This window comes from Spea bombifrons, chromosome 1, assembly GCF_027358695.1.
Source record: "Spea bombifrons isolate aSpeBom1 chromosome 1, aSpeBom1.2.pri, whole genome shotgun sequence".
Taxonomy (NCBI): Eukaryota; Metazoa; Chordata; class Amphibia; order Anura; family Pelobatidae; genus Spea; species Spea bombifrons.
This window is the reverse complement of record NC_071087.1, coordinates 110,354,700-110,380,559: the sequence shown is the minus strand read 5'-3', so window position 1 is coordinate 110,380,559 and position 25,860 is coordinate 110,354,700. Positions and strand designations below refer to the sequence as shown.

The 25,860-nt window shown below is 39.4% G+C and overlaps 1 protein-coding gene across 1 annotated transcript; it reads left to right on the top strand.

Annotated features, from left to right (window-relative positions):
• The first annotated feature begins 13,734 nt into the window (after nt 1-13,734).
• On the top strand, nt 13,735-14,664 carry LOC128464065 (olfactory receptor 11L1-like). The gene has a single exon (XM_053448068.1). The coding sequence runs from the start codon at nt 13,735-13,737 to the stop codon at nt 14,662-14,664; it is 930 nt and encodes a 309-aa protein (XP_053304043.1).
• The last annotated feature ends 11,196 nt before the right edge of the window (nt 14,665-25,860 follow it).

The window sequence follows — 25,860 nt, the reverse complement described above, 5'->3', positions numbered from 1 at the left end:
GTGTCATAGCGAAAGACATGCCTCAGCTATGCACCCAACCCCACTCGCCAGAGACTCACCGGCTGCAGTTTCCATTAGTCCCACTCCAAGTCATGGCGGGGAGCCCCAGAATCACGCCAACACCACCACAGCTGTTTCCTGCTCATGCTTGGAAGTATGTGGGGAGAGTCAGAGTGAGAAATGTTGTGCCCGACTATGCCTAATCAAGGTTTACCCAGACGGACAACCAGAAAAGGCAGTAAGAATGTATGCCATCATCGATGACCAAAGTAACCGGTCCCTAGCGGGACCTAAATTCTTTGAAGCCTTTGGAATCAAAGGACCATCAGAACCCTACACCTTAAACACCTGCTCGGGCCGCATAGAGACTAGCGGCAGAAGGGCACAAGGATTCATTGCTTCTCCTATCAATGGGGATACCGAAATACCCCTACCGACCCTGATCGAATGCGACCAAATACCCAACCATAGGGATGAGATTCCTACCCCAGAAGCTGCATTTCACCAACCACACCTAAGGCACCTAGCCAGCCTAATCCCACCTATGGACATCAACGCCGAGATTCTACTCCTGCTCGGCAGAGACAATCTAAGGGTACACAAGGTGCGTCAACAATGTAATGGTCCTGACTATGCACCATACGCCCAGAGACTGGACTTGGGATGGGTAGTCATAGGGAACGTATGCTTAGATCAACCAGGAATTGACTCCTTCAAGACGTACGTGCGTGGAGATGGACGCGCAACTAGCATTAAGCCGTGTCCTCACCACTATGAGGTTAAAGAGAAGTCTCCAGACCTCATACAGCCACCTGACATCATTTCTCCCTTCTTTGCCGAAGACTTGGGGAGATCAGTCTTTCACACAACCAAGAACGATAAAGTAGCCTTGTCAGTAGAGGACAGAGAATTTGTCAAGATAATGGACAGTGAGTCCTTTAAAGACGAAACCAATCACTGGGTTTCTCCATTACCCTTCCGAGCTACCAGGCTAAGACTCCCTAACAATCTGGAACAAGCTCTGTCTAGATTTAACTCTCTTCAGCGTACCATGAACAGCAAGCCTGAAATGAGAAAACACATTGTCGCCTTTATGGATAAAATATTCCGTAACAACCACGCAGAAACAGCTCCATCCTTAAGGAAGAACGAAGAGTGCTGGTACTTGCCTTCATTCGGAGTGTATCATCCACGGAAACCTAATCAAATTAGGGTTGTTTTCGATTCAAGTGCCAAACATCAAGGTGTATCTCTAAATGATGTTCTTCTCACGGGTCCCAATCTGACAAATAACTTAGTAGGAGTGCTGATGAGGTTCAGGAAAGAGCCTGTTGCCATCACTGCCGACATTGAACAGATGTTCCACTGTTTCGTAGTCAGAGAGGACCACAGGAATTTCCTCAGGTTTCTGTGGTACAAGGACAATGACACCAACGCAAAGATGGTGGAGTATCGAATGAGGGTGCATGTATTTGGAAACAGCCCTTCACCTGCCGTAGCAACTTACGGCCTTCGGAGAACTGCGTTAGAAGGAGAGTCCGAGTATGGTGCAGACGCGAGAGACTTTGTAGAAAAGGACTTCTACGTAGATGACGGACTCAAATCACTACCGACTGAAGAAGCGGCTATCAGTCTGCTCAAGAGGACTCAAAGAATGTTGTACCAAGCTAAACTTAGATTACACAAAATTGCTTCAAACAGCCTGGCCGTAATGAGAGCCTTTGAGTCAGGTGATCATGCACCTGGATTCAAGGACATTAACCTGGGACTGGACAGTCCACCTGTGCAGAGGAGCTTGGGCCTCAGGTGGGATCTCTCGGCTGACTCGGTTTTCAAATAAGTTGTGCAGACAAGCCATTCACAAAACGTGGTGTCCTATCAGTGGTGAACAGCCTATTTGATCCGCTGGGATTTGTAGCGCCCATCACCATACAAGGTAGATCCCTACTGAGACAGCTTTCTGAAACCGTCAAGGATTGGGATACCCCACTTCCTTCTGATAAAGAGCAAAAATGGGAAGCCTGGAAACAATGTTTGTATGCCTTGGATGAGATCCACATCCCGAGATGCCATGTCAAAACCTCATCTACCTCTAGCATAAAGAAAGAACTCCACGTGTTCTCAGACGCCTCCACGGAAGCCATTGCAGCGGTTGCCTATCTGCAGGATGAACAGAACTGAACTTGAATTTCGTGGATCTTCTCCATTCCAAGTTTGAAACAGGACTATGTTGTAATGTTTCCTGTTTTATTCTAACATGTTTGTTACAGGTTTGTTCCATATATTTTTTGTACATTAGTCATAGTGAAATTCCCTCGGGAATATTCTCATATTTATTTAATGTGCACCATATTATCAGTTCTTCCATCACCATGTTGTTTATATGTATTGTTGTTTTGCTGCAATCTGCTGGCCAGAATTTGTATGCTGCACGCCTCTGCTCTTGTTAATAAAGTTTTCTTTTTCTGGGCGTGTTTTGAGGAGCCTGGGTCCATGTCACTTCCTGCAACCCTTGTGTGAGGGATCTGCTTTCTGTGTGACTGGACATTCATCTCTTGGGCTCGTAAGGCATCAGTTTTTTGACCAGCAGTTAGCTTAAGGAAAGATTTCAACAGACAACACCAAGGTTTCAGTATTATATCATTGTTTGTGTTTGACTTGGGTCAAATAAACCCACATTGATTCAAATCACTGTGTCTACGTGTATCCATCTAACCTGAGCTTTTGCCGGTCCTGTCTGCTCCACTGCTTGGACACGAAGGTAGGAAAGTCACACAGCCACTACCAGTTACACCTTCATTCGCCTTCATGTGGGGACAGAACATGTTTTGAGTTGATAACTAGGTGGATGAGCTTTTGTGGATTAGAACTTCCATAATGCTCAGCCAGAATATGGGTGATATGATTTGTAGCCATCAAAAGCAGGTGGACCAAAAAGGGTGCCATACCTGTGGACATGTGTATTTTGTGCCACAAGTTTCTTTAGTATGTTTCTAGAATTGAATGTGCCTATTGCATGATATTTTGTCTACAGTCACCTTCATGCACTAAATTTATTTAGGGGATGTAGAAGCTTTTGTGAAAAATATCTTGTCTCCGTTATATTTGCTTTGGACTTTATGGGGAAATTTTTCCAGGGTTTTTTTTTTTTACTAACATGTAGTGTGATACACAGTTTCCCTTAAATTAGTCTATAGTTTACCTACTTTTAAGATTGTCACCTAAGTGTAACAATAGCAAGAGTAAAAAATATTGTCCTAGCCTCCCAGGGAAAAATGTTTCCCAAACCCTGGTTAAGGGGCTCAGGGTCAGGGCCGGCCTCAGGGGTGTGCGAGCTGTGTGGGCCCCCACAGGGCGCCATGGCAGCAGGGGCACCATGCGGCCATGTATGCTAAGCATGGATACCAATACTTGTATATTTTGTTGTTTTTTTGCACCATTTGAAATGTTTTATGTGTTATCTTAAGAGATAATCCTTAAATAAAATAATGAAACGTGTAAATTCAACTATTTTCACTAAGATCAGTCATCTATGTCAACTATATGATATGAGCAGTAACACCACACCAAAGTTTCAGCCACTGTTACTGTACATTCATTCACTATTTGAGCTATACATAAAAGATGGTGCCAGCGTACATGTATGATGGAAGTGGGGACCGTGCTTACCCAAGGACAAATCTAATATCCCCCTTTTAAACCCAAAACACACCACAACTTATTGCATATAAACAGGCCACAGCTTAACATAAACATGCACTGTGTTAGACTATCATTTTATTATTACAACCTTTTAACATCCAAACAATACATAAACAATAAATAACAAATATAAACAAACATAAATACTGGGCCGGGCCTTTTTAAACTCCGGTTACCACCAACACAAGAAGAGGTAACTCACCTCCCCCCTCATCCAACAATACAGACAGCTCCCTCCGCTGTCCCCAGTCATGCTAACCGCAGAATACAGTGCGGAATACATTGACATGATAAAAAGAAGTAGAAAAGAAGACCTTAAAAGTGCCCTATAACTGATTATAAAAGTTGAAAGCCCCCCAAAAAAATTTGGGTTAGTTATTCTAAACTGCCCCGTTGCACACTTGGCAGAGGGTGTTTGCCCCCACTATGCTGAGGGAGAACCAACCAGTGTATTGGAACATTTGGAGGAGAGAGGAACGAGTGTTCAAGTCAAAGGTCTGGATATAAGAGGACCATCTAGTAAAAACCCCTTTGGCTTTCTCTTCCCTATGTAGAAAGGATTATGTGCAGTCCATTTGAAAGATATATTTGAGTCTCGTCAGGGACATGTCTAAGGTAGGTGGCTCGTGCTGGATCCATTCAGATAGAATCAGCATCTTCCCTACTGCTGCTATTATTATCAAGAAATATTTTTCTTTGGCTTTTAGGCAGGGAACATCAGTTGATGAAAACAAGCAATACAAGGCCCATGAAGGCATCAACATGAGAGACAGCTTTAGGGAGGTGATTATATACTTGCGAAGAGTCTTCCAAAATTGTTGGATCTGGGGGAAGAACCAGAGGCAGAGTAGTAAGTCTCATGATGGGAGCATTTTAGATTGGTGGGATCATTCATGGGGCCAATCAATGGGAAGATTTTTGGAGGAAGGTATGCCTTATGAAGGAGTTTGAGGAACATTTCTGATTGTGATCTGGAGACTAATTAGTCAAGATGAATGTCCTGCGCGAGTTGTAAAATTTTGTTGTGTTTCAAGATGTCAACTTTTTGAGAGACAGAAGGAGCAATTGGAGGAGATGCTTCCCGAGGAGCATTCGGGGGGAGTGTCACCATTTCGTACCGATGGCATTCGTTTTAGGTGTGTGACAGCTAGAAAAAACTGAAGACAGAGTCCAGTAACATATCAGCCATTTTCCCAGGATACATAAACTTTTTGCATGTTGCTTAACAGCACATGTACAGTGTTACAGTGCACACTGTGGGCTGTATAAACTCATAGAAGGGACCTGGTTAGTCATATTCAACATACTGTAAAAAAAAAAAAAAAAAAAAGTTTACATTTGATGGTTTGTGAACTTGTAAAATACATGTGTGTCCTGGAACACATAGCTGAAGTAGGAAGTAGTCGCCCTAGCTGGAAATCCTGTGGCACACGGCTTCCATATCCTCCCAATTACAAATGGAATGGTTTGGGTAATTTTTCAGTCAGCTAAGCCCCAAACCTGTTCAAAATGGGACTTACAATAAACCATTCTAACTCTGCATCTACAGACAATGCTCCTGCCCCGCCAAACGCTACTGGTCGCTCTGAACTCCTGACACAATGGGTCGGGCCAATAACATTATGGACACTCTTTGAAATAGTAAAATGTATGGGCATGCCCATACCACCGCCATTGTAGGTGAGCATCTAAATTCCAAATAAAACTTTACCAACTGTGCCACTCCTCCCTACTGTCCCGTTACAGCCTCCTAAAGCCACTTCCAAAAACAACTAAACAGACCCCATCTTACATTTCCTAGCTATATATACTCTGTTGCTTCCCTCCGAAATTAGACTCCTCCTTAATACTGACGGCTTCCCCGACCGTTATTTGATCCCAAACCCCCTCCCCAGGGTTTCTTCCTGAGTGTATGGCTGGGTCATGTAAACCTTTCCGCCTAGGAAGTCTCGAGGGGGTCTCTTTATGTATCTTAACAGTACATTCTGATTAATACCAACTTATTTTTGTAACAAAAAAAAAATAATACGTTTGTATGAATCTCCAATCACAAGAGCAACCGACAGATAAACTTCCAAAAATCCAATGGTGTGAGGGTTTGCTTCCAACCTGCAGGGCCAGACTGGGAATAAAAAGCAGCCCTGGAAATATTTGGCCACATATAATTTGTCACGTAGTCGAGCTCATGTGCCCATACTGGGCTTGTGCACAGTGTGGCTTGCATTTCAACTGCTCAAAGTTGCCCATTTACGCTATCAGCTAAACCTCTAATTTGTGGACAGCATAAAATTTATTTTTATCTTATCTTTATATCATATATTCAGTTCATTGATGTTAGTGACACATTCTGTCATTTGAGTATGTGACATTCCTGAGTAGGGGGTATAGAGTTTGTTTTTTAATTTTTACCAGCGAGTACAAAATATTTAGAGATGTCTGTAAGAATGAATGATTCCAGTTTTCCAGGGCTGGGCAGAGCTGGTGACAGGCATGTATGAAAAAGTAGTCAGGTGACCCATTTAGTCCCAAGTGGTCAGAAGCGGAAGTAAAATGAGCCGCAAGCAGTAGCTGTAGTACAGAATATCCTACTACTACTGAGTGCTGAAATCTTATCCACCCCACCCACCAAAGTTAGGCATGGTTTTATTTACAACCAAGGACTCACTCATGTGTTGGTGACTTGGTGGGATCCAGGGCGAACATAGCTTGTAAGCTATGTTATGGTGAACCACTATAACTGCCCCTGGTGCTACCACTACAACAAGAACTTGCCAAGAGCAAGTGCCAGTGTCCACTTTAAATACATCATACAGGACAATCATTTAAATACATCATACAGAAACAATCATTTCAGTGCATCCCTGTAATATCCATCCATGTTCAATAGGGATGTCTTTTCATCTAAGCTTTACACAGTTTGTTTTACTAAATGTAATGGTATAATGCAGGTGGTTTTACACAATTGCTTTAATTAGTTACTTAGAACTTTTTTATTGTGTTACCCAAGAAGTAGTTGAACAAAAATTTTTGATAAAATTTAGCAGGTTTAGCTCACATGAATGAATGAATGAATGGCAAAGATTTTCATACAAATTCACTATATCACTGTGGTCATTGAAAGGTTAAAATCACACAAATGCTTTGTTACGGCTTTGTGGTATAGCTAATTATCCTACATGTCCTGTGTATCCCAGTGATGCTCATTAACACTGTATTTGATAACAAACACAGGAAGGAGGGAGGCAAGAAATGGAGCTATTACCTGAAGTTCTGCAAATCAATTGTAACCACTGGGACTTCTAATTAGTGACAGCTAGCAGAATGAAGGAACACAAATGAAATGATTCATGTATCTAATACATGTATGGTATCTACTGACCTACTGACTATCACTAGCTAGATACCAGTTGTGCAATGCTTTGCAATCATTGGTTTATAAAAATGGAGCAGCTGTTTTTTTTGCTAAATCAAGCTATGGTTTGCATGCTTAATAGCTTCATCTTGTATTGGGCAAATCAAAAGCATGTACATTATTAACCGCTTATACCCTGCCCATATTGTGACAATGGAAAGTGACCCTCCTATTCTTAAGGCATGACCCATTAGACATGTGCAAATGGACAAAAAATTATGTTTCCTGTCCATTTGTTTCAGCCAACAATCATGGGGTTTTGAAATTTGGAAACAAAATTAGTTTCTGATGCCAACACTCTGTCTCACACTTGTGGAAGAGAAAATGAGACTGTGAGAGAGGGTAAAAGAGAGTGAAAGTGAATGAGCCAATGAAATGTAAAAGAAAATTCAGAGCTTAGTTTTCGTTCGTTTTGTGGGGGATCTTACTCATTTTTTGGGGTTTCATGTTGAAATATGCAAATTAGGTTAAATTAGCAATTCACACAAATTCTGCAAGCACAAGTCTACTACCCACATATCTCTACCACCAATAAAATTGGAAACAACTCCAACTACCATGGTAACTTCTTGGTAAAACCAAATGTCATTTGGACGGACAAACTCCTGCAAACCAAGAGCTCTTAAAGTATGCTCCAAAACCTACCACCCCCAAAGCCTCAGTTCAGTTTCAAATCCCTATAAGACATCTCTTGATCCATAATCAATGTTATTACAATCACTTAAAAACATCTAAATCCTCCTTATGATCTCTATTCAAGTGAATAACATAGATAGCAACCTTAATACTCATTGTACCCATAGTCAAACACCTGCAAAGTATATGTCCCATTGGCATAATGCGAAACTAAGCTTGCCTAGTAGGGCCTGAAGCTGCTGAAGAAATTTTTTTAGATACCTTTAACCAATTTACCAATTCCCAGAGATCATTAAGCTTATACTCCAGCAATCTACGAAACATTCCTCAAGAATCAATCTCCATCCCCCAAAAATAGATCCTAGTAGATGTACAGTGAGTTTTTTCTGGGGATAAAATAATGCAATATCATCACCTGCATCAACTTCAACAAAATCATACACAAATAAGGCCCATCCAAGTAGCACAAAACTGTTGACAAATCAGTAACATCCTAACCTACCCAACCTAAAGATGTCACCTAAAAGTCTCAAAAAGGGAACAGGTAATTAAAGAACCCATGGGAAGATACTAATCCACAAAAACTGCCCACACCACTGACCCCAACAACCAAAAACACTTTGAGTGGATGAGCAACAAGTAAAAAGTGGAGTCAACACCTGTTTTTTGCCTCTGCTGCATCTCCTTACACTACAGGGAGCCCTGTCAAAAGACATAAAATAAGACACCTTGCACACCTGGGGGTTAATCCCATCATTCACTGATATTTTAGAAAGAGGAAGTGATGAATAAGCAACTTTCCTACTTCCTTTTTTGGATAAACAATCCTAAGGAGGAACAGTGGAAGGAGCTGCCATCCTTCTTACTGCAACTCTACCCCTTTCCTCAATTCCACTCCCCTACCCTCATGCAGACCATACAGACTTGATGTTCTCTGAAATAAAAACACTGACCACAATATTGAATACAACAATTCACTGAAGTTGCCCCCTTGGCCCAAAGGTTCTCCTACTTTTGTCCTTCTAGCCTTCTCAAAAAATTTGACCAGGGCAGATACTTAAACTATGTGTGACCTCCTGGAAACTTCCACCGCTAACAAGGAATTCCCCCATAAAGTTCGCCCACGATGCCATCATCGCTAGGGCATTGAGAACTGCCACCTAGGTACCACAAAGTAAGTGGAGAGGAGGTCCCTACTCTCTGCATTGCCTCCCCCCAACCCAGACATGTGACAGAAGCCACTGCCTCCCTGAGGCATCCCAGTATGGGTTTGCCATGGTAAGGTATTTTTATTACAACTCAAAATATTGTACAGGAGTGTAATATGACCAAGCCTTATAACCTGCCCCTTGTGGTCTGGCTAAGCCACCAACTTATGTCCACACCTCTTATTTTGCCTCCCCATATTTTGATCCATTATGCTGTGTTCAGTCGTGAGGTGATAACTAATCCATTGTTCATCTTATGCAATCTTATTATTATGTACAAATTATGTTCTTAATATAAAACAAGGGGGATGGAAAAAGCGCTAGACGGGACTTTCTGAAGGTAATTGTTTGTTATATATTCCAGGTATATATCTGAATCTGCAAGTTGGAGAGGAATAAAGAAGACAGTACCTTTATACATGGACAGTACGAAAAGAAATCTATGCACATCAGCCCCGAGTTGTTGAAGGATGTATTGCATTCTCTTATGGCACGAATGGAACCTAGTAAAGTCTATGTACTTTCCTTAAATCAAGACCAACTGTGAAGAAAAACAAAATTCTCTCCATACACAATAGCAGTGGATTATAATAGTGCTGCTCATATATATACTGTATACAGTATAATCCCATGCTCCAGTGTCTCCAAGTGGTTGGCGGATGCATTAAAATCTTTGGTGTAAGATGAAAACTAAAAGTTGAGTGGTCAGTCACGTGGTTAACTCAAATGACCAGATTCAAGATTTTCTCTTTAAATTATTTATATTTGGGGGTAATGTAAGTGTCTAAAACATTTATGCCATACAAATTTAAGGAGCAATGGTGATCTTAAATGTTATATACCTCTCTCATTTGATTCTTCACTCAGTTAACGCAACTCTTGAGAATTTAATGTTATTTTGCTTTTAGCTATTTACACATATGACAAAATGAATCACTCGTTGCATAGGCAACAAATGAAAATGTTTTTCCTAACATTATCTGGTAGGTTTTGCACAGATTGTCTCAGATGTGACTCTTTAACAACCAGGAGCAATTCAGGGAATAGCTTTTGGGAACCTGGCAAATATGTCCCACGGGGCCAAGCAGAGTAGTCATATAGCACTGGAATTCTTAGCTGTCCTCATTCATTGAAAGGGCACAACCAACGTCAACATTTTTGCATATACAAGAGGTGTCTTCACAAAGTCTTCTCTGTGCAACTTCACAGGTAAGTACAGCTTAAAAACAGAGTTTCATAGAATGTTTGGCACGATTTTGTTTTATAGGTATGCTGGTGTCGCATATAGCTGTTTCTAATCCACATTCAGTAGAATCACGCTCCTGTACTTAAAGTATTTCATAAGCTCATTTCATCACTTTGTCATCACTTTGGTTTTGTCATATTTTTTATATACAGTTGTGTAAAAAAGAAAGTTTAATTATATGGTATATTATGACATAATAACAATCATCTGTTCCTTAGCAGGACCAAAATAAGGTAAATACAACTTCAGATCACCAAATCATATGACATATTACACTGTGTCATGATTTATTCAACAAAACCTAAGTACATCTTTACTACTTCCATAAGAATTAACGATGCTAAGTAGCAGACAGGTGTTCCTAATCAAATACCATTGATTAATTAATCATCAGCAAGTGTGATAACCTCTATAAAAGTTTTATCATTTTGCTGTTAACACACTGCCAAGGAGGAAATACATCAGCAATAGCCTCAGAGAAGCAATTGGTGCTGCCTGGGAAGGGAGGATAAGGCTATTTCCAAACAAAGTCCAGCATTCTACAGTTAGAAAGATTCTACATAAGTGGGAAACATTTAAGACAAGTGCCAATCCTCCCAGAAGTGCAAATTTATCCCAAGGTCACAGTGTGTAATGTTAAGAGAAATTACAAAAAACAAGAGTTATAGCTCTACAGGTCTCAGTTAGCATGTTAAATGTTAAAGTTCATGACAGTACAGAAAAAGACTGAACAAGTATGGTTTTGTTTGGAAAGGTTGCCTCTTCTCTCTAAAAGGAAGATGGCAGCATGACTTACGTTTACAAAGTTACATCTGACCAAACCACAAGACTTCTGGTACAATGTCCTTTGGACAAACGAGACCAAAGTGGAGATGTTTGGCAATAATGCACAGCATCACGTTTGGAGAAAACCAAACACAGCATATCAGCACAAACACCTCATACCAACTGTAAAGCATGGTGGTGGAAGGTTGATGACTTGGGCTTGTTTTGCAGCCACATGACCTGGGAACCATGCACTAATTTAATCATGAACTCCTCTATATACCAAAGTGTTCTAGAGTCAAATGTGAGGCCATCGTCCCAGCAGCTAACGCTTTGCCAAAATTGGATCATACAACAGGACAATCATCCCAAGAACACCAGCAAATCTACAACAGAATGGTTGAAAAATAAAAGAATGAAGGTGTTGCAATGGCCCAGTAAAAGTTCAGACCTCAACACAATTGAAATGCTGTGGCGGGACATTAACTCCCTCAGTCCCAGTGGTTTTTGGTACTTCAATTTTGCCATTTTCACAGTATGTCGGTTTCCTGTGATTAGTGTACCCATGTAAACTATATATGGTTTTTTCAAGGAGAGAGAGAGGGGTTTCTTTTGATACTATAGTTAGATAATTAGCTGAAAACTTAGAATGAGAAATTTACTAAAAACTAGCAAAAATTAGAAAAATAAACACATTTTTTATATATATTTTCCCCTCTGAATCCTCACAAAGTTAGGTAAAGTGATGGAAAATCCCCTCCAAGTTTATCAATTCAGGTGTCCTAATTTATATCAAATTTCCATACTTTCCCAGCACTTATAGAGAACATACTATGAGGTGTGCATTATTTGTAGAATTTTTACATTAGGTATGATGGGATTGCAACTCTAATTTTAAACAAATAAACCAAAATTACCCACAAAAGTATATGCTTCTATAAACCAGACAACCCAGACTATCTTATCAGGGGTATTTGGGCAGTCTTCATGCAGCTATTTGGCTACCAATCACTGTCAAAGGTGGCCGCAGAAATGATTTCCTGCGCTTCTGTGTTGCTTAGATGTATTTGCACAGGGTATGTGTTACAGCAGAGAAACCCGGCCAGAATTGTTAAGCTGCATCTCCTGATTATGGAAAAACCCCACATCCTTAGTTTGTTTTCTTTGTAGAGGGCCATATATATTCCTTACATATAATACCTTATAGGGTAGTATTTTTTATGCTTATGGTTTAACGGGTTTGGGGTTGTGAAAGGGGGCAGGAGGGTTATACCTTTTAGATGTTGTGTTAGGGCAATAGGGATTTCTCTTTTTTATTATTATTATTATTATTATCTTTTTTTATAGTTTTTTTATTTTATTTTTTGTATTTTTTTAAAATAATGGTTAGAGGTCCTCTTAGGGACCTCTTGAACATGTTATTAATGCCAGTGATGTCACAATGACATCACTTAGCTTACTTTATTGGGGTTTTTTTAATTATGATTTATTGTATTATTTTAGTGATTTATTTTCAGCATGGGATCCCCCTGCACCGATCCCTGCCCACAGACTTGCATAGAGATCACAATGTCTGTGATCAGTGCCTCATCGGAGTGATCAGACCCTGCAGGGGATATCCTGTCCTCCGATGACCTTCCAGGTGATGTCAGCACTGACGCTTCCCAGAAGGGTACCCCCGATCCCCCAATTGGGCATTTAAAACTGTAACAGTTTTCCGACATTCGCGCCGGAAGCTGGCAGCAGAAAGCCAGTGATGGCTTCTGCTGACAGAGGGGAGTCAAGACTGTCAAACGACAGCCTGATCTCCCGTATAGCGGCAGGGATGTGTCCCTGCTGCAAGAAGTAGGTCAGGACGTACCGGTACATCCATATGTGTTTCTTTGGATGCGTTTTATGGACGAACCGGTATATCTATAGGGGGCTGAAGGGGTTAAGAGAGCAGTGCATAAACAAATGTCTTAATACCTGAACTGAAGCGACATTGTAAAAAAGAGTGGGACAGAATGTTGTGAGAGACTGATAAAGTCATACAGAAAACTATTACTTCAAGTTATTTCTGCTAAAGGTGGTTCTACAGGTTATTGAATCATAAGGTGTACTTTGTTTTTTTACACATGGCTTCTCCATTTTGGCTTTATTTTTGTTAAGTAAATCATGATATTTTGTAATATGAAATGTGTTGTTGTTTTTCTGAGGTTGTATTTTCCTCATTTTTAGACCCGCTAAGGAACAGATTATTGTTATTTTGTCCTGATATTTTTCACATGTATAAATATAACCTGTTCACATGAAAAGTCTCTTACAGACCACAAAGGTAATCTATCTCTGTAGACAATAGCTATGCATCTTCTCGTCCATCCACTGCTTTAATGGAAATATCTCTGAAGACAGACAATGGCTATCTGCATGATATTTTTTTTTAAACAAATATACTCATACCAAAATGCAAATTCAGAAACCAAATGTTTCTATTAATTTTTGTCTGCAATCCTAGACTTATCATAGGCTTACATTATCAAACATGAATATGCATATTGTCACAATCTTCTTCTGTAGTGAAGTTGCTTGTGTACATGATTTCAACTTTTGTGCTATATGTTTGGTGAAAACTATAGTCCAAATAGGTTTGTGCTTTATGATGTAGTGACAATGAAAAACATGTTACATGTTACATATGGAAGCATGTTTAAATTCTCTTTTTGTTACCTTTTTTCTATAGAGACCATTTGGATGGATACTGTGGGTTTACCTACGCTTGTGTCATGAGATCTGCCAATCAAAGCAGTGCTAATGATTTTGTAATATTGGGACTGCTAAATCTTCCTGAACTTAGCACTCCTCTCTTCTTTACTTTCTTTTTTATTTTCCTTCTAACTCTTACAGGAAACCTTACTATTCTGACTGTGGTTTGGCTTGAGCAAACTCTTCATACACCAATGTATTTCTTTCTCACCAACCTCTCCTTCTTAGAGATCTGGTATACAATTACTATTGTTCCAAAACTTTTAGTCAGCCTAATGTTGAAGGACAATAATGTTTCTTTTGCTGGATGTATGTCCCAACTGTTTTTCTTTGTTACTTTTGGGGCCTCTGAATGCTATTTGCTATTGGTCATGGCTTATGACCGCTACATGGCCATATGCAAACCTCTGTATTATTCCAGTCTGATGGACACTAGAACATGCCTCCAATTGGTTGCTGCCTCTTGGATAACAGGCGTTGTTACAGGTCTCGTACCAGTTCTTCTTATCTCTCAATTAGAATTCTGTGGTTCTCGAAAAGTCAATCATTTTTTTTGTGACATTCCACCTTTGCTGGAGCTGTCCTGCAGTGACACTCATCTCACTGAAATGTCCATCTTTATGTTATCCTTTTTTGTGCTTTTTTGCTGTTTACTACTGACGCTCATGTCCTACCTTTTCATTGTCATATCAATACTACGCATTCAGTCAATTAATGGCAGGAGAAGAATATTCTCCACTTGTGGAGCTCATCTTACGGTGGTACTGATATACTATGGTACTATGATATTTATGTATGTTCGCCCTCACTCCAGCTACTCCTCTGACCTAAATAAATTTATATCAGTTTTCTACACGGTTATCACTCCAGGGTTGAATCCTATGATTTATACTCTGAGAAACAAGGAAGTAAAATTGTCAGTTAGAAAAATTTTACGGAGGTTTCTATGAATGATCTATTTATAGGCTTTGAAGCCTGGAGTCAGATAATATTGGTTTATTGGATAATATGAGAAGGACAATATAATAATTAATTGCAAATATCAGTAAATTAAAAAGGAAAACATATTTGTGCGTCAGAACACTGCATTATGGTTTTTTGGTTACTGATAAAAAGTAGCAATAATAATAATAAAAATATAAATTATAAACTCACAAAAGTGATGGAAATAAAAGAAATGATACACCAATTAAACAGCACTGGGAATTGGAGAGAGAGAGAAAGAGAGAGAGTGTAGAGGTTGAAAATGAAATAAGTATCTTCTCATAATACCTTTTTTATTGGACTAACAGAATTTTGGAATGACAAGCTTTCAAGAGTTATCCTCCCTTCATCAGGTCTGCAGATACCTCTATTTTATTGCATGTTGTATTGAGAACATTTGTGTTTACTTTAGGTAAATTGTAGAGATAATTGGAAGTGAGACAGTTTTTTTTTTCATTTTTTTAGTGTCCAACAGGAGTAAAAAAAACAAGCAAATAGAGGCAACGTTTATTTGACCTTCTTATGACTATTATGCTAGTCCAATAAAAAAAGGTATCACCGCAGACTCTGCAATAAGTATGCGGTTATACCTGTTTTGATTGGACTAGCATCATATTTAAAAGATAAGCTTTCTAGAGTTATCCTCCCTACATCAGCTAGAGGATGGGCATACTCTGTCTGACTACCACATGTAGAAAGAGTTAACCTTGCATTTGGTTTTGCGTCTGCATGGTGGCATTATTGAGCCTTCCCTTCTTCAGCTTGCCCGGAAATACAGTGGGGCAAAAAAGTATTTAGTCAGCCACCAATTGTGCAAGTTCTCCCACTTAAAAAGATGAGAGAGGCCTGTAATTTTCACCATAGGTATACTTCAACTATGAGAGACAGAATGAGACAAAAAAGTCCATAAATCACATTGTCTGATTTTTAAAGAATTTATTTGCAAAATATGGTGGAAAATAAGTATTTGGTCAATAACAAAAGTTCATATCAATACTTCGTTATATACCCTTTGTTGGCAATGACAGAGGTCAAACATTTTCTGTAAGTCTTCACAAGGTTTTCACACACTGTTGCTGGTATTTTGGACCATTCCTCCATGCAGATCTCCTCTAGAGCAGTGATGTTTTTGGGCTGTCGTTGGGCAACACAGACTTTCAACTCCCTCCTAAGGTTTTCTATGGGGTTGAGATCTGGAGACTGGCTAGGCCACTCCAGGACCTTGAAATGCTTCTTACGAAGCCACTCCTTCGTTGCCCGGGCGGTGTGTTTGGGATCATTGTCATGCTGAAAGATCCAGCCACATTTCATCTTCAATGCCCTTGCTGATGGAAGGAGGTTTTCACTCAAAATCTCACGATACATGGCCCCATTCATTCTTTCTTTTACACGGATCAGTCCTCCTGGTCCCTTTGCAGAAAAACAGCCCCAAAGCATGATGTGTCCACCCCCATGCTTCACCGTAGGTATGGTGCAACTCAGCATTCTTTCTCCTCCAAACACGACGAGTTGAGTTTCTACCAAAACGTTCTACCTTGGTTTCATCTGACTATATGACATTCGCCAAATCCTCTTCTGGATCATCCAAATGCTCTCTAGCAAACTTCAGACGGGCCCAGACATGTACTGGCTTAAGCAGTCTGGCACTGCATGATTTGAGTCCCTGGCGGCGTAGTGTGTTACTGATGGTAGCCTTTGCTACTTTGGTCCCAGCTCTCTGCAGGTCATTCACTAGGTCCCCCCGTGTGGTTCTAGGATTTTTGCTCACTGTTCTTGTGATCATTTTGACACCACGGGGTGAGCTCTTGCATGGAGCCCCAGATCGAGGGAGATTATCAGTGGTCCTGTATGTCTTCCATTTTCGAATAATTGCTCCCACAGTTTATTTCTTCACACCAAGCTGCTTGCCTATTGCAGATTCAGTCTTCCCAGCCTGGTGCAGGTCTACAATTTTGTTTCTGGTGTCCTTCGACAGCTCTTTGGTCTTGGCCATAGTGGGGTTTGGAGTGTGAATGTTTGAGGTTGTGGACAGGTGTCTTTTATACTGATAACAAGTTCAAACAGGTGCCATTAATACAGGTAACGAGTGGAGGACAGAGGAGACTCTTAAAGAAGATGTTACAGGTCTGTGAGATCCAGATATCTTGCTTGTCTGTAGGTGACCAAATACTTATTTACCAATGAATTCCTACAATGTGATTTCCTGGATTCTTTCCCCTCATTCTGTCTCTCAGAGTTGAAGTGTACCTATGGTGAAAATTACAGGCCTCTCTCATCTTTTTAAGTGGGAGAACTTGCACAATTGGTGGCTGACTAAATAATTTTTTGCCCCACTGTACAACTGTGACAAGATGATCTGCCGCAAATGCTATGCCCGTCTTCACCCTCGTGCTGTAAACTGCCGCAAGAAGAAGTGTGGACACACAAACAACCTGCATCCCAAGAAGAAGGTCAAATTAACATTGACTCTTTTTGCTTGTTTTTTGACTCCTGTTGGACAATAAAAAAATCTCACTTCCAATTATCTCTATAATTTCCCTAATGTAAACACACATGTTCTCAATACAACATGCAATAAAAAAGAGGTATCTTGAGACCTGATGAAGGTACCTTCAGACCTGATGATAACTCTCAAAGCTTGTCATTCCAAAATTCTGTTAGTCCAATAAAAAGGTATTATCTCAAGATACTAATTTCATCTGTTATTTGATATATATATATATATATATATATATATATATATATTGGGTGTTAAATATAACCATGAAAGGGTTAATACTTTGATGTATTTTGCTAATATAATCGTGTTTAATGTGCACAAAATAGGAAACATATGTCAAGCTATGTCACTGGCACCTTTGCCCTTGCACAGACACTTTGTCTATCAGGTATGAATATACAGCTCCTGGCATATGTCACTGTCAAACAACACCCCAATGTGTATTAAATAATATCTCCTGAGTACAGTGATACCACCCATGCATATGTTTGTCAGGTTGTTTAGGGGCTAAAGGGCCACATTTGGTAGATATGTATTTTTGTCTTGGGATTTTGACATCTGGTCAGCCTGTGTCCATGTCCTGTTTCAGACATCATTGAAATAGACCAATTTAATTTATCCCTACAAACCATATATTTTTGAAATTTGGGCACCTTAGGCCATTACAAATGTTTTTTTTTAACTCTTTCCATAGACTAACTCTGCTGCCACCTTTGTCAAATTTTGTGGTAGTAGTTTCTTTTGGGTTTTTCTACACAAATTCTAATTTAGGTATGAATTTACAGCTCCTGGTATATGTCACAGCCAAACCACATTCCAATATGCCACTAAAACTGGAATTACTCCTTCTGACAGACTTTCTAAATGTTTTGTACTCGCCAGTGATAATGAATGTTCATAAGCAGTTGTCTTAAACTACCCAGGAAAGGTTGTAAGTTTTAAAAAAGACAGTCACACTATGTGCAAGCCCAGTAAAATGCCTGCTTTTGACAATGAAGATTAATATATGATATGATAAAAAGATAATTACAAATTTTAGCTTATCTACAAAATGTGTCTGGTAGTGTGAATGGGCAATTGTCTTAAACTATTCAGGAACAGGTTTTAAATTTTAAATAACTGAAAAACAGCCATGATGTGCACAATTCCAGTGGAATTATGTTTTTTTTTTGTCACCAACATGTATTTATCAATAAAGAATAACATATGTGTTACGTACCTAGATACACGCTGCTCCTGTTCCCTGCCTTTTTCTCGAGGAAGGGGGAGACCCCCTCCTCCTGACAGTTGCCGCCAGAGCATCCCTGCAGAGAAAAGGGAGACCTTCCTCCAACTCGCAATCGCCCCAGCAGCAGCCAGTGCTGAGAAGAGGGAGACCCTCCTTCACTTCATGACCGCCAAATCAGCAGCGGTCACATTAGACTACCTGCAGTAGTCATGTCCTGCAACTGAAGCTTCAGTAGTGGTCGACTCTGGAACTACAGGGCTTTATAATGGGAGATTATGTTTTGACTAATTTGGCCGCCAAACTGAATTCCACGTCCCTTCCTTCTTGTTCCTATTTAAACATCCCAGTTTCCTAAGATCCTTGCACTCTGATGGTCGCCTCTGCTTATAGTGCCATTATCCTCGGCAGTTCATGTTTGACCTTGAGACTTGCCTCCTTGTTGACTACTGCTAAAGCCTTGACAACACTTCTACCTAGGCCATATCAGGACTTTGCAGACGTCTTCGACAAGAAGGAGGCAGAGAAGTTGCCTCGTATAGACCTTATGACTGCCCTATTGACCTTTTTCCTGGTACCATGCCACCCAGAGGTCGAGTCTATCTGTTATCCGTTTGGAGTCCAAGGCTATGGAGTCTTACATCGAGGAGAATCTGAAACTTGGGTTTATTCGTCCCTAGCTGGTGCCTGTTTTTTCTTTTTCCGGACTGCGATTGTGCCCCTGTATAGACTACAGAAGACTGAATAGGATCACCAGACCTAATTTGTATATTATTCCCTTCATTTCCAAACTGTCCGACAGATTGCAGGATCTGGACTGGACCTCTGCGGGGCTTACAACCTAGTTCATATCCATGCTGGTGAGGAATGGAAGACCGTGTTCAACACACGTTCTGAACACTACAAATATACAGTGATCCCATTTGGGTTGAGCAAGGCCCCTGCGGGCTTCCAGGAGTTCATGATTGTCTCAGAGACTTCCTCTAGCAATTTGTCGTTGCTTACCTAGACGACATCCTCATCTATTCATCAGATTAACCTATCCACCGCAGGCCGGGCTTTTGTGTTTTAGCTCGTCCTCGACAACACGGACTTCATGCCAAGCTGGAGAAGTGTGCCGTTGAGGTTCGCAAGGTGTCCTTTTTAGGATATATCATAACCCCCTTAGGGATTTGGGATGGATCCAACCAAGGTACAAGCGGCAGCTTTACTACAGGCGTTTTACCCACAATTACTCCATGATCATTGCACTTATAACAGCCTTAACGGCCAACATCTCGGAGTGGTCACCCAAGGCTATTTCCGCCTCTTCTCTCCTTAAGGACAAGTTTACCACGGCTACTGTGCTGGGACATCCTGGCCCTCAATTAACCTTTGTTTTAGAGGTAGATGCCTTTGAGTCTGGGGTTAGAGCAGTCCTTTCTCAACTGGCATTTTACAGCAATCCTCCTCATCCTTGTGGGTATTTCTCAAGACGTTTGTCTGTCAACCAGATACCTGAAGCTCAGCGTATCTTCTATGAAGTTAGCACCACGGTTTATTGGTCCATTTCCTGTTGTTCGCTGGGTTAACCCAGTGGCTTATGAACTCTTGTTGCCCAGGACCCTTTGCATTCCTCGTGTCTTCCATGCTTCACTGCTTAAGCCCCTGGTCTGCAATCGTTTTACCTCCCAGAGAACAACAGTAGCAGACGTTCCTGTAAGGAATATGGAGGAATGGATCCCCCAGTCTATCCTTGACTCTTGGAGGCAGCAGGGCAGTCTGCAGTATCTAGTGCATTGGAGATGCCAGCTGATCATACCATATTAGGCTGTCGGCTCCAGATCCCTGTCTAAAGACAGCTAGATGAAATAGGTAGCTCAACTAGTAGTGAGCAGAGCAGGGGACAAGTGAAAAAAGTAGCTACGGAACTCTGCTATCAGCAGCGGGAAATTAATTGGACACCAGCGAAAAGGCAGAACTCTGGTACTGGTTGTAACGGATGAGCAGACACTTACTGACCGCAGGAATTCTGCAACCAGTACAGAGATGTAAAATTTCTGTAAATTTTTAAGCTATGGGGGAAAAAAACTTCTTTTATTCTGGAAAAAATGGAAATTTTACAATTTTTTTTTTTAAATGCAGTGTTTACAAATTTAAACTGGGAACATGAAATGCATTGTAAATAAAAGTATCATGCTTGAAATAAAGATACAGCTTTACTCAACTTTATTCAGTAAATAATAAAATAAATTTGCTTTATTTTTGTTGCAAATAGAACAACAATCTGTATATGTTAAGAACATTTCAACAATACATGAAAACAGGTAACCCACCCTTTCCCTCAAATGCAACAAAATAAAGGAGGAAACCATCAACACAACAAAAATTATATCTCCTCTAATCCCCTACATGAACTGGACTAGGAGAGTGAGATTTGTACCTTAGCACCAATTGCAAATTAAAAAGTAACTGACATTATTTGTGCCAGTCAGATATGGACACATATCATCTTTCATAAAGCTCTTCATGTAATATAGTTTGAATGCCATGTCATAAACATATTATTTATCATTGTAAAAGACGATATTCCACACAAATGGCTTTGGGAAAAAAAAATCCCAATTTTCATGTTTTTTCCCAGACCATCCCATCTCTAAACCGGTAGCAGCAGATGAATCCAGGTTCCCGGCAGCGCTGTGGGAGATCCTCCTCTCTGGCAGTCTGTGAACGTCTGCACAATGCGCACAGACAACCTCCGCTTCTGCCCGGCACTTCCGCTGGGGCTTCTATGATGGATCACCAGAAGGTCATGTGATGCCAGCGCTCAGTCATAGAAGCCCCAGAGGAAGTGCCGGCAGCAGAGGAAGTTGCCAGAGAGGAGGATCCAGGCCCCATGCAGTGCTGCGGGTGATCTGGATCTTAGTCTTATAGTCAGATGTGAGGTCTGATTATTTGAGGTCTGAGTATAAGATGACCTCAAATATAAGACAAGGGGTATTTTTCAGAGTATTTGCTCTGAAAAAATACCTTGTCTTATATTAGAGCAAATACAGTACTTACAGTACAGTAAATAGAGGTAATTATGTTTATACTTTGCCTGAGTAGTATCAGTGTATGGTTTGTTTGCCTTTTTCAAACATTGTATAAAGCATATAATCATACACCTGTCTTGTAATATGTTTGAAGCAAAATCTTTAAGACTTCCAGGAGTTTTTTTATAAATGGATACACAATAAACTACTGCTACTGCTACTGTGCTACTTGTGTAGCTTCAAATTGACCTGTTAGTCAAATATTACAAATGAAAAATAAATCATCATAATATAGATAGAGTTTTGATATATGGAGGCTGATACTATCAGAAGAAGGTTCATATTCAAATAAAAAGACTAGATAATGTATTTGCATCAAATCAAAGGTTTTATATTGATAACAAAATTCCTAATACTTACCAAGTGTCCCAAGTGACAGTCCGTCTCTGGGACTGAAATCCTTTTATCTCCTTTGCTGCCTTTCTTATCTAATAGTTCAGAATGTTTTTTGGGTACAAGTGTATTACAGTGTTCTTCAGCCACAATAAAACGTAGAGAAACAGCAGAAAATGGATTTATAAACTAAGCTGTGTGAAGAAATTCAATTTGCCTTCTTCTGAATGCCTTACTCAATAGAATGACCACTTCAAATGTTTGGAGGTTTGTTAGTGTGTGTAAGGCCCATCAGGCAATGATGACTCTTAAAAGTTAACCGTTTTATTTTCTAACATTAAGTTAATGACTCATAACCAGTGGAACAACAGGTGCATGATGTCATGGGACTTTATTAACAGGTTTCCACTGGGTACCAGTCAACAGAGACAGTAAGCCCTATAGAGTCTGACTATGTGTTAAAAAGCCAGAATCAAAGATTACAAGATGAGTTCATATGGTAGAGCTCCCTATGCACTTCAGCTGACCTTCAACATTTAACACGGGGCAGAGAGAAAACCTTAAAGCGCAAAACTTTAACGTTCCAAGGTAAGCTGTTATAGTTCATACAAATTTGTGCACTTATTAAAAATAATTTTCATTATAAAATATTTAATAAAAGCTTATATACTTCACTATAAAATATGCCCATACATGCCCATTAGGGTGACCACATTTTTTTTCTGCCAATCAGGGACACACTATGAAGCAGATGAGATTACACAAATACATATATATATATATATATATATATATATTTATACACTGATTCACATATGCACACCGTCACATACACATAAAATACATTATATATATATATATATATCACATACACCCTGATTAACATATACTAATATATATTAATTATTAAGAAGCCTTGGAAACCATGTTTATTTCAGATTTAATAATATACATACACTCATTACAGACAAACATTACAGGTAGATATAGAATGTTAACCTCGCTAATACCAGGCATGAGTAGATTCAGAGAATTACCTCCTCTATTACCAGAGGAGTTACCAGTCACTCAGACAAACACAATCACAAATAAACACAGTGAAAAAAGGATGCTATTAGAAAGGAATGGTTGTCATAACTGATAGCGATACTGCCAGATGATTGTTTGATACATTCATTCCTACATTGCTATACAGATGAACTGTAATTGTACTATACACCTTAAAATGCCTAAACATAGTGCTAAGTCATTACATGAATGAAGGCTATAACCTAGTTGCCAACTGTCTGGGCAGTTGTAGGTGTAGGGGCTGTTGGGGAGATCTCGGATCTCCCTCTAACCTCCCCAAAATTAAGGGAGCACAAGGTCTGTTCAGACTTCTGCTTCAGAGTTTTCTAACACTGTGTGCTGGAAGAAACAGACCTCTTCTTCAATGTTCCCTCGCAGTGGGCTGAGCTCTTTTGCGAAAGTACTCAGACAGCCCAGGATAATGAAGATTGATTTACTGAGGACATCCATGGGCATCAACAGGAGAGGGCTGGAGCCTATGCCCCATCTCTTGTACAAGGCAAATACTTTACTCTTGTTATGTTATGTCCCCTTGAAAATGTTATAGATGCCAGTGAGAACATTTGTCCTTATCTATTTAAAAATGACTGAATACTGTGAGTCGCAGAAGCAAGATAAATTTAGTAATTCATTTTATTACTTCTCATGCAAGGAAGATCCTAAAGTTGGGATGTGTTTACTAAACGTGAATTAATTTATATATATATATATATATATATATATATATAATGAATGATAAATATTTTATCTTTTTGATTTAATTCACAGCTGAAAACTAAAAAAAGGATGTTGAAAAAGCAAGAGTGACTCAAGACTCCATATATGCACTTGATAAATTGCAGGGATTTTTTTTTTCTCTCTTGATTTTTTCTTTGTTTTCTTTTTTCATTTACTTGATTTATATTACGGCGCAGACCAATACACTGTTAAATTGCAATGAATCATCTAAAATCTTTTGCTAATAATGGAGAGCACACATGAAAATTATACTACCATGTAAGCATTTCGGCTCCCAGGGCAAAAGTCCAAAAACTGCTAGCAAAAACATTGGGGCAGTCCATTGCCACAACAAGCAGTGGCAGTTGTTTGAATACTTTTATATTTGTTGATGTTTGTTTTGATTTCTGTTGTCTCCCGGTGTGTCAAATGCATATTTTTGCGGTTAATAAAGTCTATCCACCAATATAGTTAATAGTTATGATTTTAAACAAACCCTTACGAAACAATTTCTGCAGTTTTTCTGAAGTAATACTGCAGTTTTTTGGACATGAAAAAACTGCAATACTGCACTTTTACTGCAGTATTACTGCACATTTACTGCAGTTTTACTGCATTTGTACTTCACTGTACTGCAGTTTTACTGCAGTTATTTTTGTACGGAAGTACAAATGCAATAAAGCTGCAGTACATTGAAGTACAACTGTAGGTTTGCAATATAAAAAAAAAGTGCAGTAAATGTGCAATAATACTGCAGTACAGTGAAGTACAAATGCAGTAAAACTGCAGTAAATGTGCAGTAATACTGCAGTAAAAGTGCAGTATTGCAGTTTTTTCATGTCCAAAAAACTGCAGTATTACTTCAGAAAAACTGCAGTAATTTTTCGTAATAACATAAATAATGTATTCATCAGATATTGGCATCTTAACCAGGAGTACTTCTGATGAACGTGTCTTGGAGACTGTGGAGTATTATAATGTTCTTTCAAGGGTTTAATTCTAAGGGACATTGCTGTTGGTAGCAAATTCATATTTCAACCTTTTTTGGATTTTCTCAGTATGTGTATATATATATATAAATATATATATATATATATATATATATATATATATATATAGCCATCTCTGAAAGCAATGGTGAACTTAATTTGGTAATAAAATGTTTGTAAGTAATTTAGTAGCATATAATTTAGGGTAGGATTAAGCATGTGGTTTTTCTTTTATGATGCAATCCCTATGCCGGTATTGGAATAGTTAAATTAAATTACTGGTATATTGTGTCTGTTTTCCTACCTGTGCATATATAATGTGTATATATGCTTCTCACGGGGGCTTACAAGAGGTGTCTTGCGAAAGTTTTTTATGGCATATAAAGTACATACAAAAAGTTATCCTTATAAGAGCACTTCCAATTGAGTCACTTAGCAGAAATAGTTTTTTTAAATTATTTAATTAAAGCTGGATCAAACCAAAGGTTGTGTTAGTATAAAAATACTTTTTTTAAGGTCAAACATAATTTAATAATCTTAACTGATATGACATTAATTTTCCATGTTACTGATCTAGAAAGTCACCGAAAAGACAAGCCTTCAAGGGTGTTACCCACTAAAACATGTCCACAAAATATTCTCTGCTGATAAGGTAAGCGTTTCAGTTTTTCATTTTATATTCATAAATGAATATATTTCATATATATATTGAAAAACCAGTGCTGATGTGTGCCATTCAACTTACTGACATAATAATTTCATATTGTCTTGTTTCCACCTGTATCTTCCTTTAAAAGACACAACAAAAAAGGAGTGGCCAACCGGTATCCATATACTGTAACAACTGTAGTAGTTTCATTTTTATGGGAATAGAGAAAATTCCTGTAAATGTGAGGAAACCGACTTCAAAACCTATGCCAGAGGGATGGATTTTGGATTCACCCCCTCAGGACTATGCGACTTAATGTTAATTATAATTTGGATTTCTCCTGCTTTGTATAGGATACACACACACACACACACATATATATACATAACCCGGTGGGAACATCCGCCAAAATGGGTGCACTTGCAGTGACGTCCTCTCCCCAATCCTCCAATTGGGAGAGAGAAGATGTCATTTTGCTCTTACGTCAACTTGGGACAATATGGTTGCGTGTCCGGTGACAAACTCTCCCCAATCCTCCAATCTGTAAAATCTGACCCTGGAATGTAAATTGAGGCTATACTTGGCCATACAGGGCTACCAAGGGGAA

Bases quoted from the DNA above. Each gene is read 5' to 3' on its own strand.
- LOC128464065 (XM_053448068.1), top strand. From the start codon at position 13,735: ATGAGATCTGCCAATCAAAGCAGTGCTAATGATTTTGTAATATTGGGA.